This window comes from Mytilus trossulus, chromosome 1 (assembly GCF_036588685.1).
Source record: "Mytilus trossulus isolate FHL-02 chromosome 1, PNRI_Mtr1.1.1.hap1, whole genome shotgun sequence".
NCBI classification, from domain to species: domain Eukaryota; kingdom Metazoa; phylum Mollusca; class Bivalvia; order Mytilida; family Mytilidae; genus Mytilus; species Mytilus trossulus.
Window position 1 is genome coordinate 15955359 of NC_086373.1, and position 12011 is coordinate 15967369.

The following is a 12011-nucleotide window of genomic DNA, read 5'->3' on the forward strand; positions in this document are numbered from 1 at the left end:
AAGAATAGCTTATAAGTTTGTCCAAAAATATTAAGATGGCTTTAAAGTAAGACAGATATATTTCTATGGATACAAATTATTAGAAAAAGAAGTCGAATTATTTTTACATTGAATAGAGATATCTATATAACTATATTGAATAATTATGCACGTGGTTTTTTTTTTATTGTTTTTGAATTATTAAAAAGTGTTGATGAAGATTTATTATATCGTTATTATATGAGCATGAAATAAAATATACAAAATAAGAGATTTTGTATTTTGGTAAAAAACAAACAAATTAATTATAAAATTAAAGCTTGATGTCAATTTGTTTTGTTGAACTCTAGAAAATGCATGTTTATAAATTGATTATTCTTGGACAATACAAAATGAAATATTCATTTTGGGGCTGAAAGCAGTGTTGTAAATTTGTTTTGCATCTTAATGAGGCATAAGACTTCTTGGAAAAGTTTTCTGTATTGTTTTTCAGACAATTGTTTGTGTATTTATTTTACTTTGGACAATGGTGTTTTGTCTTTCAATGAATTTTGGGTTCTTTGTATTGCACCTTTGAAGTCTTCTATTTTTAAGTATAGAAGCAATTCTTTTTTGTTTGACCTAATCCTTGTCAAGCCACTGATAAGGTCATTCTGTTTAATAAATGTCATGTTGTACAGACAGATAGAAGGATGACCAGTTACACTATTAAACAGAATGACCTTATCAGTGGCTTGACAAGGATGAGGAGTAAAGTGTAAGCATGACATGGTATATGTTATATAGCCTCCACACATAGTGGGGAATAGCCTCAATAGGGGCATAATAAATCCTAAATACAGAAGCTAAAATATAAATAAAGTTATTGCGAACCCAATTGAACTTTTCCATAGATTCATCTGATAGTTACCTGTCCATTTAAACTTTTGGCAGGTTCAATTGGGTTCACAATAAAAGCAGCAGGATTAATGGGCAGATGGACTATATGATTGTAGTATACCTCCCCCTCTGGATTTTATGTACTATAATAATAAAAACAGATGGACAAACAAGGTTATTGCAGCACATTTTTAACAAGTATCAATATATATTTTGTTGAGCTTGCAACTTTTGTCACAGATTGCTCAACATAGGGAAAGTTATCCAGCTGCATTAACTAATTTCTTAAAAGCTTAATGTTTCAGAAGGTATAATACCTGGATCCTTCATACTCTGTATATAGATACCTTATGATATGAAGTTTCGGTCTGTCATATGTGCATTGTCCTTGACCTCATTTTCATGGTCCAGTAACAAGTTGAAAAAAGGTGTTTTTTTAAAGTATTCTTAATTTCTCTCTTATGAGTGATAAGATAACTTTATTTGTTATGTAAGTACCTTGCAAGGTCCTCGTACCAGTCAGACAGTTTTCACTTGACCTCAATGTCATTTCATGGATCAGATTTTGGTGGTCAAGTCCATATCTCAAGATACTATAAACAATAGGTCTACTATATTGATGTATGGAATGATTGTAAGGTGTACATGCCCAACTGACAGGTGTCATCTGACCTTGACCTCATTTTCATGGTTCAGTGGTTTAGGTAAGTTTATGTGTTTTGGTCTGTTTTTCTTATGCTGTACCATATTTTATGTATGAAAATATTTTATGATGTACATGTCAGTCTGGCATGTTTTATTTGAACTTGACCTCTTTTTCTTGGTTCATTGCTCAGTGTTAAGTTTTTGTTTTTAGTCTATTTTTCTAATACTTTTAGCAATAGGTCAACTATACTTGGTGCATGGAATGATTATAAGGTATAAACTGTACATGTCTGTCTGGCAGGAATCATCTGATCTTGACCTCATTTTCTTGGTTTATTGATCAATATTTAGTATTCTGGTTAAGTTTGTTCCTTAGCTATGCAATAGGTCAACTACATATAATTTTGAAGTATATTTGGTGAGTTGATTGATTGTAAAGTGTACATGTATTTCCAGTTTGGTTTATCTGACCTTTGACCTCCTTTTCTTTGATTATGTTAAGTTAATGTGATCGTTGAAGTAAAGCTTTATATTCAGGACTATCAACCTAATATCAATGTTTAGTAAAGGAGGTACGATGTTTCAGTATGTGCACTCTTGTTTTACAATATCAGTAATGAGTCTATTAAATATATCGTCTCTTTTATTAAATGGCATTCCTTTTTGTATGCAAAAAATATTTAAACACATAAACATCATTAAACATTAGCATAACATGTATCATATTATAAAAGCTTTAAAGGCAGATTTTTCAAAAGAAAACAAAGGTGTTAAGAAAACAAGAACATTAAGGTAAACTACAAAATGAAATATTTTTGTCAAGATATTTTGCTATTGAAAGACATTATTTTGGACATAAGCTAAAATCCCTGAGTATGATTTGGTTGAAAAATTAGCCATATGAACTTAAGTTCATGCTACAAGTATATAAGTCAACTTGGAGCCTGCTTATTTAACATTTCATTCTACCACTATCATCCTTCCTTGTTAAAGCTACTTGGCTGACGAGACAACATTTTGGACGGAGGGATATTTCACAAAAAAAAAAAATTACTTAACAAATCCAATCAAATACAATTCATATCTAATAAAGATATCTGTGTGACAAGTATGTAAAAGGAGCACTATCAGAAATGTTCAAAACTGTCAACAGACATGGACTTTTTTTAAGTTTAAAGTTTTAATTATAAAATCATAATTTCATTAAAGCATTTGGTTTATTTGATAAATACAAATCTTGTTTAGTATAATCTCTCACACATAATAACAATGACTTCATAACTACACTCTGATCATTCAGACATACAAAAATGTTATTAGTTTTGGTGACACCAAAAAGATAAGAGGGTGATTGAATATTCCTTGGCACAAAAATGTCATGTCTCTATCAAACATTAAAGCTATATCTTTATCTTATAAATTCTGATTATAAATATTAAATCTTGGATATTAAAAAGATCACAGATACGTTTTTAAATGCTCCATAAACCATGAGGTAAAAATGTTCTTAATTGTATATTGTTTTTATAATCAACATAAAATTGTAAACCAGTCAATAATTCTATATCCCTTAATCTGGCCTCATTATCTGTCAAATAATCCTCTGTACTCTGAAAATAAAAATAAAATCATTTTCAAACTCTCAATTAGTTCATACAGAATTTGATTACTTCAGTTTACGTGACATTTATAAATATTTTCTTCAAATTATCGAATACTAATTTGGTGCTATTATTTCCATCCAAACTAATTTCACTGAGTGAAAGTATGAGTTTTCCAAAGAATACTTATGTATGCCTCCTGTCTCCAAATCATGATAGCAGAAATCAATGTTTTGGTATGGGTGGTGACCAAAAAATCAGTAAGATCAAAATTAAATGAAAATTGTTTAAGGTTCTTTTTGACTGAAGTGTATATTTTGATTTTTTCTACTACATGGAAAATGTCTTTTATGAAGGCACTTCTTGATTGATCATCTGGTCATTAACATTCCCATTATCAATTTAGGCGTTAACTGTTTCAAATGTTAAATTAATATCTCATGACTACCACAATCATTATAATCATTAAAAAAAGAAGATTCCCATAGCTTTTACTAATGCAAAAACAGAAAATTATATTCATATACTTATAACTAATAAAACTTTACCAGTTTCATTGCCATGACAATATATAAGCTTACCTGACAATTATTTTCATGTTGTATGTTAGGTAAAATAAATGATATGGTCTTGAGGCTTGAACACAATGCTAAATCAGACCCTGGCGTATCACATCTGGTCACTATAAGGAAAAGATGACTAGGTATGGCAATGTCTGTAGTGTTACCATGGCTGCAAAAACAAAACAAAATCTGAAAAACTTGAAGCAAATAAAAAAATAAAAAAGCTTAAATTCCAGAAATCAGTACAAGGTCATGGATAGAACTTTCCATCATTTGGCAGCAACTTGTGCTGTTACAAATAATCAGTAATTTGTTGAACATTTAAATGTGTGCTTCCCCTCTGACCAAGAAATACATGAAAAAATTGGTATCCAACAAATAATAATGAATCACCAGTATATCTAAATGAATAATTCAAACTACTTGATGAATCATCATATGCACAGGAATTTCAAAAGTGCATGTAATATGTGGAGTACAGCCTGGTGAACTGTGTGTCCCTAATGGTATTACCTGCCCATTACCCAGTCAAACATTATTTTTAAACTTGCTATTAATGAATTTAGAAATACTTCTCAGGTTCCATCTTATATATAATTGATCTTATAGCGAACCCTATTGAACCTTTCTATATATTCACCTGCAAGTTACCTGTCCATTTAAACTTTTGGCAGTTCTATTGTCCCATCTAACAAATACAACAGGTATTGTTCTCTGTATAGTTTATTCACTCAGACCTTTAAATTTCTTCTAAGAGAAATATATCACTCATTGATTAATCTACCTCAGTAGAAAATTTATCTGCTAAATTGATAGAAATTACATGTTTCACATAAAAAAAAATGCCTGTGATTTCGTGTTTATTAAACATTTATAATATTTTTTTCAATATGTTCAAAATAAATAATAATTTAATCATAAACAGTTTGTTTTTAAAATAAAAAGTATTGTTCGTATGAAAATTTGCATTTTTTAGTTTTTGTTTAGTTATAGAATACTTTTAAGAAGGCCTTAATATGTAAACATCAACATTTTAAGGGGTTTTTTGTCAATTTTTTTTTGGAAATAGGAATTATGTTAATTTTTTTTAGGAATCAACTTTTATTAATGTTTGAATCAGTGTTTACATTCAACAGATTGAAAATATAATACATTCAAACTCATATACAGTTTTTTTATAAATAGTACACATGTTATTCCATCTAATTTAGCAGATAAATTTTTTACTCAGGTAAATTAATCAATGAGTGATAGATTTCTCTTAGAAGAAATTTAAAGGTCCTGGTGAATAAACTATACAGAGAACAATACCTGTTGTATTTGTTAGATGGGACAATAGAACTGCCAAAAGTTTAAATGGACAGGTAACTTGCAGGTGAATCTATAGAAAGGTTCAATTGGGTTCGCTATAAAAGGTTTTTGGTCTCTTGTGGAGGGTTGTCTAATTGGCAATCATACCACACCTTATTTTAATATTTTTAATGTATAACCTTAATACATACAATTTTTTAATATATTTGTGTAAAATATCTGTTGTGTCAGCTCGTCCATCATAATCATAATCATATGCAGGACCAGCTATTATGTTTACTTCTCTGTATTTTGCAGACCACTGATGAATCTTTTCTTTAAGTTTACTCCAGATTCCTGCAGAAAAAAGTATAAAACATTAAAAACTATCACTAATTATTAAACAAAATATTTTACAGCATTAACAAATTCTATAAGCACTACAAAGTGATATTAGTTATAAAATCATGCATTTAAGCTTATATTCCAAAGCGATCTAAGCATAACTAATGATCTATCTGTGATATGTTCAAGCTAACTAGATATTTTAAAGCTTAAAGTAGACCTATACTCTTATTTCTATCGACAGGCATAGTGCGGAACAACCATACTGACCTGGTAGTTGAACTTGTTGTATTTTAAATATTTTATAAAATTTCCCAGTATTTAAGTTTGTGACATGGATTGATATTAAGTTAAGTGGGGAATACCCGCTATGACCTAATAACTCTGTATACAATAATAATGACAGCTCTTTCGACGAAATACGAAAGAACATTACACAAATTGAGAAAAGCAATTTACGGTATAGCGCGGGAAAACCACACTGACCATTTGCTTATTCATAATCATTCAAAATTTAGAAATTTGAGTATATGAAAATAGTTCAACAATTAAAAGAGGTATAGATGAAAAAAATATTTTTCAAAATTTTAATTTTTCAATTGTTCTTAGGTAGGAAAACATTTAAAAGTAATGTTCTGATGTGTATTTGCATTCAATTAGTTTTATATTAAATCCTTGTACTAATAAAAACATAAATTTAAGGATTATATTGTAGTGACAAAAACAGGGGAAATAACTCAATTTTCAGCACTAAAGTGCATTTTCATGGCCGTATTTTTTAATTTGTGGAAGAAGCTTGAGGGAACCACCAACCTTCAGTAGGAAAACTGGCAATTGTAGTCAATTGAGATTGAAGTCGAGCACAGCTGCCACATGCAGGGTTTCAAAAACTTGCAACCTCAGTGTTGATAGGCTGGTGATACATTAGTTCCACTCGGCTAACAATGCCCCCTCATATGGCATATGTAAACTAGAAGTTATATGAGCTGAGCTCACTTAAAAATACTCCCACTCCTTTTGCTCAAAGAAACTTTAAAAGTTTAACACTAAAGGCTAAACAAACATAAAGACAGACTCCCCCTTCACTGTATACTGCCTGCTTTAGAAAAAAGGGTGTATAACATTAACAGTAAACCTATGTAGTAACAAATTAGAATTTGTCAATAGTACATTGATGCCCCACTCACACTATCTTTTTCATTATTCAGTTGACCATGAAATTGAGGCCAAAATTCTGAATTTGGCATTAAAATTAGAAAGACAATATCATGGGTAACATATGTACTTAGATTTAAGTTGATTGGACTTCAACTTCATTAAAAACTACCTTGCCCAAATTTTTAACCAAAAAACTTTAATTTGAAGCCGGACAGACAGATGAGCAAGAGAGGCAAACAAATTAACAGACGCACAGACCATAAAACATAATGCCCATAATTGGGACATAAAACACATGGCAATATGTTCTTTTCATGAATATGATTGGAAGTTTTATGGGGCATGTTTTTCTTTCTTACCCATATAAAATCCTTTATAGACAGGTAAAAATACTGATGATAATCTGTTATAACCTGTGGCTTCTTTGTCATCTGAAATAAAAAAGAAAATTAAAAAATAAAAAAAATATTGTATATTAATTTCTACATTTTTAAAAAAATTCACCCACCAATACCTATGTCCTAAGAAAAAATAGAGTTAAAAACAAAGACAAAAAAATAAAAGTTGAAAAACAAACTTAAGCATCAGTTGTATGAATGGAACTTGGTCCATTTTACTTATTTAATCAGGTTCTAGCGGTCAGTCCACAAACATAAGGAACCATATCAATTACTTCAGATAACAAATGTGCACATTTAGATAAAAGTTTTGCTCAGGATATATGAGGGTAGTAACGCTCTTTAATTTCAGGCGTCAAACAGTTATTTTTTGGCTACCTGTAGCGTCAACCTGGTTAAAATTTACCACAATTTGTCAAAAGATCCTTATAGAGATTTGTCAGAGGTCTCAAATAATAAGCGTCATTTTGGAAAAAAAAATTACAGGATGCGTCAAAATCAGTCTACTTTTTTTTCGTCTAAAAAAGATTATACATTTTATTGTCATGCAACAAAAATTACCGTTAACGTTATGGCAAGAATTTTTACTATTTTTTATGGTCATGAAGGGCGCCTCTACTACCGTCATATAAAGGTTATAAAAACTTACCTGAAACCATAAATGATGCCCAGGTAAAATTATTCGGCAAGTTACTATTTATTGCACATGAACTTTTATCGTCAGAAACAGTATCTGTTCTTTTGTCTGGTAATAAGCACCCTGGGTCTAACTTGATGGATGTCGACTGTAAAAAGAGCAAATTCAATACAAAATCATACCACAAATATGATTTTTATTTGCCAAAGCTTGTAAAGATAATAAAAATACACATGAGAATCAGTTGTAGTTTTTGGAACAGTGTTTCTCCCTTTCATCTATAGAAGTAACTGTGTAGGGAAGGAAAGTATAAAGTGCAAAAGAAAGATGAATGAGGGGTTTATAGGTGGTAAACTGTTGCAGAGATTTCTAAACAATTTATGTTATGAAGGTGCATCTTAACTCCAATAACATCTTTTAATATCTTACTTTTTTAGGCCACATATGGCCCTTTATAATCTTTAAAATTCATGAAAGATAGATTACTTCATGATTATATGATATATCACTCTTTCTGCAGGTAATTCATACTCTTTAGATACTTGATTCATATGCACTTCTAAAACTTTATTATACTCACATTTTGACCAATAGTGTATGATATCCAAGCAGGACTTTTAAGGTTTCTATCAAATCCAGTGACATGGGAAGGCTGATATAACAAATCTACAGATAACCTAGGATATGTCTGTAACACAGGGATACCTAAAGGTGTGTGTCTTGTTTCTGTGTTGTTCCTGTTCTTGGTTGACTGTGAATAGAGTTTAAAGACAAATAACAATATTGCACAGTACATTTACATCATATTTTAAATGATCCCTTTCACAGGCAATAAATTAGATTTTTTTGAGTGGGGGATGGATAATGTTTTATTTGCAATTTACAAACAAAAATCCTTATATTTTATCTTTGAATCAAACACAAGATGACAAATCTATCTTTTCAAACTTTAGCAGTTTGGAGTTCAAATATATTGTGCATACATTTATCTAGTCCAAATAATTATGACGTCTTGAAAGGCTATTATATCTTTTTTCTTTGACGCCTTACTTCAACAAGACGTCATAATTATTTGGACTAATATTTATCTATTGTTTTCTTCAAACCTAAATCTATATCATACAAAATGCATGCATGCTGTATGCATATCAATCATTATTTCATGTAATCTTCTTATCTCCAGATGCAAAATATATTTCATGCAGTCAGATAATGCAATTTGAATATATAAGTTCATGCCATCAAACATTACAAAAAAAGTACCTTATTTATATTTGTAAATGCTGGACATCTCTTTAAACATTCTGGTGACACTGTAGTATCTATTGTATCGGTGATAGTTTTGTTGTATACGCTGGAAGGTGGACTAGTCATTGTAACAGGTGGTTTTCTCAGAAGCTGATTCAAAGATCCTTTGGTTCCATTGTTTGGTGCAGCAGTAATATTCAATATGGCTGGAAGATTTATAGTTAAAATCATATGCGAAAGAAAAAAAACAACAGCTGAGCATGTTTCCTAATTGCGACCATTTGATTAAATTTACAAGATTTAATATGAATCTACTATACTTTGATATCATACAATTTGCTTGAAAACTCAATTCAAATTAAAAACTTAAAAATATACGAAGGAATTTGAGTTTTAAATCATATAAATTTTTTAGAAATGCTTTTTGAAAAGGTATCGTAGGTTTTAAATGTTGTCTCTATAAATTATCTACAGAGATGGTTATTTTTTACTGTTTATCAGATCTACTATACACATATCTGGTATCATTAATATTATTTTTTTGTTGATACAACAACTTAATATTTACTTCTAACACGATTCATAAAGTCTTTTATTGCACAATCAGTCTTTTATATCTTTTCTAATAAACCAATGGTAATCCACATATTCTGAACTTATCACTTTTCAAAATTATTTTTCAACTCTTAGATTGTCTATTATTTAACAGTCATGAAATATGGTAAAATATACAACATAAAATTAACATATAATTCAAAGTAAGGATCATGACTTTGGTGATTTTTTTCTACATAAGAAATCAGTTAAAAAATCCACACTGGTATAAAGCCTTACATTCTGCCTTACTAGAACACCTTGAGGGTATAGGTTTGCCTGGCCAAACCACATATATCAATCCATAGAATACATACCTGACATCAAATTGTATATCTCAATATTCTCGAATGGTTCTACTGTTAGATTCTGTTTAAAAGACGGCCCATGTGCCAAAAATAAAGCCTGAAAAAAGTTTGATTTCATAATAGCTTATTACATACATCATGTGCAGGTGGTTCAGATATATTTTTCAATAATTTTGTTAAACATGATACTGTGCTAAAAATAGTTATTAAATGTCTTTCGTGAATTGCAATTGAAATTTTGCTCCAAGTACAAGATGATTATTATTTATAATTGGTCAAGAAATTCATTTTTTTTTTAATATATCTTTTAAGAGCACAAAGCTGCACAATACCATTGACAAATAAATACATTAACAGGACATTACTTTTTTTTTTTAAACAAAATTATCTGAGTTATCTCCCCTTATAAGGTAAAGTTTTCTATTTTTTTATCAATCTAAGAAATATTGACCCATTTAAAATGCAGTATATAATTCCTGCATATAATTTCCTTTAGATATTTATAGATTATCGTTGATTATCTCAACGAGATTGATTTTCTCGCTTGAGCTGGTACAGCGAAAGTGAGAAAAGCATTCGGGTTGAGATGACCAATGATAATCTGTTTATCGCTATTTTACCTATGTCAATTTCAATGTCAATTTCATTAGCAGCGCCATGCGGTCTCCTTAGTTTCTAGCGATAATTTTTCTATCTCAAGCAAGGAGCATGATATGAAAATTATCACAAAAAAAGATTAAAGGAAAAATGCACAAAATAGCGATAAAAAACAGTATCATTTAAATTGATGGTACAGGCAATCATGTCCTAATACTATTTGTTTTGTGATTGAAGATTCTTCTTTTCACTGTAAAATTGAAAACCAACCATTAAAGAACTATTCTCTTGATCTGTGGAGTATTTCCATTCATATAATTTATGAGATATTTGTCTTATCTAAATCCATCACATATTCTTGCCATTACAGATGTCTCACATAATTATCACATTAAAATAAAGTTTAATTGAAAAGCTAATGTGAGGAGATATTTATACTTACATTCATAGATTTATACATATTATCATAACCATGGTTACCACCAACACAGAATTTCTTATTATAACCTTTAAGTGCTCTACAAAGAAATGAGAATTATCAAAAAAAAAGCTCCATAAAATTAAAAGGAAAATAATGTAAACGTTGAAAGTGAAACAAATTAGAATGAACAATTTGGTTGACTAATTCAAATTAGTAACATGAATTTAACAGCTAACACTGGTGGATCTAGAAATTTTCCTAAGTGGGGGCCCATTGACTGCCTAAGAGGGGCCCGCTCCAGTCACGCTTCAGTGATTCCCTATATAAGCAACCAAATTTTTTCCCAAAAAGGGCCCCTCCCTAAATCCACCTTTGGCAAATGCCGCTTAAAGAGCAAGAATCCAACACTCAACAGACAGTTTAGTCATATCATAAAAAATAAAATAGAGAAAGAAAATGGTGAATATGTCAAAGCGAAAACCACCCGACCATAGAGCAGACAACAGCTGAAGGCAACCAATGGGTTGAATGTAGCGAGAATTCCCGCACCCCTAGGTGTCCTTCAGCTGGCCCCTAAAAATATGCATAATAGTACAGTGATAATGGACGTCATACTAAACTCCGAATTATACACAAGAAACTAAAATTTAAAATCATACAAGACTAACAAAGGCCAGAGGCTCCTGACTTGGGACAGGCGCAAAATTGCGGCGAGGTTAAACATGTTTATGAGATCTCAACCCTCCCCCTATACCTCTAGCCAATGTAGAAAAGTAAAAGAATAACAATACGCACATTAAAATTCAGTTCAAGAGAAGTCCGAGTCCGAAGTCAAAAGATGTAACAAAAGAAAATAAATAAAATGACAATAATACATAAATAACAACAGACTACTAGCAGTTAACTGACATGCCAACTCCAGACCTCAATTAAACTGATTGAAAGATTATGCCTTCATCATATGAATATCAGGTTCAATCCCTCCCATTAGGGGTTTAGTATTATACTATCATAAAATATATGAGAAGAACATAACCCGTGTCATGCCAACAACTGTTTTTTTAGAAATAAATGTGTTTAGTTCCGATGCAAAGACCCTATCAGTGAATCAATGTTAAAGCCAAAATATGCAATCTTTAATGACCTGACAACAGTATCGTAACTATATCCCCTTTTAATAAGTCTATTTAAAGGTTTTGTTAATTTCTGAGGAGAATACTGACATTTTTGTGCTTTATAAAGAATATTTCCATAAAAATTTGGATGTGAAATACCTGAACGTATAAGATGTCTGCATGTTGAGTTATATTTACAAATTATTTCCTTATACCAGTGATAAAATTAATAA

The 12011-nt window shown here is 30.4% G+C and overlaps 1 protein-coding gene across 1 annotated transcript in view; it reads right to left on the bottom strand.

Moving 5' to 3' along the window:
* Positions 1-2320: 2320 nt before the first annotated feature.
* Positions 2321-12011, bottom strand: part of LOC134681338 (uncharacterized) — a 64524-nt gene continuing 54833 nt past the window's right edge. Inside the window, exons 46-54 of the mRNA XM_063541285.1 lie at positions 10685-10760; positions 9655-9742; positions 8759-8949; positions 8076-8246; positions 7508-7643; positions 6820-6891; positions 5170-5314; positions 3686-3836; positions 2321-3113 (exon numbers count right to left, since the gene is read on the bottom strand). Coding sequence (XP_063397355.1) covers positions 2976-3113; positions 3686-3836; positions 5170-5314; positions 6820-6891; positions 7508-7643; positions 8076-8246; positions 8759-8949; positions 9655-9742; positions 10685-10760 — 1168 coding nt within the window. The 3' untranslated portion in view covers positions 2321-2975. The remainder of the gene's footprint in view (positions 3114-3685; positions 3837-5169; positions 5315-6819; positions 6892-7507; positions 7644-8075; positions 8247-8758; positions 8950-9654; positions 9743-10684; positions 10761-12011) is intronic.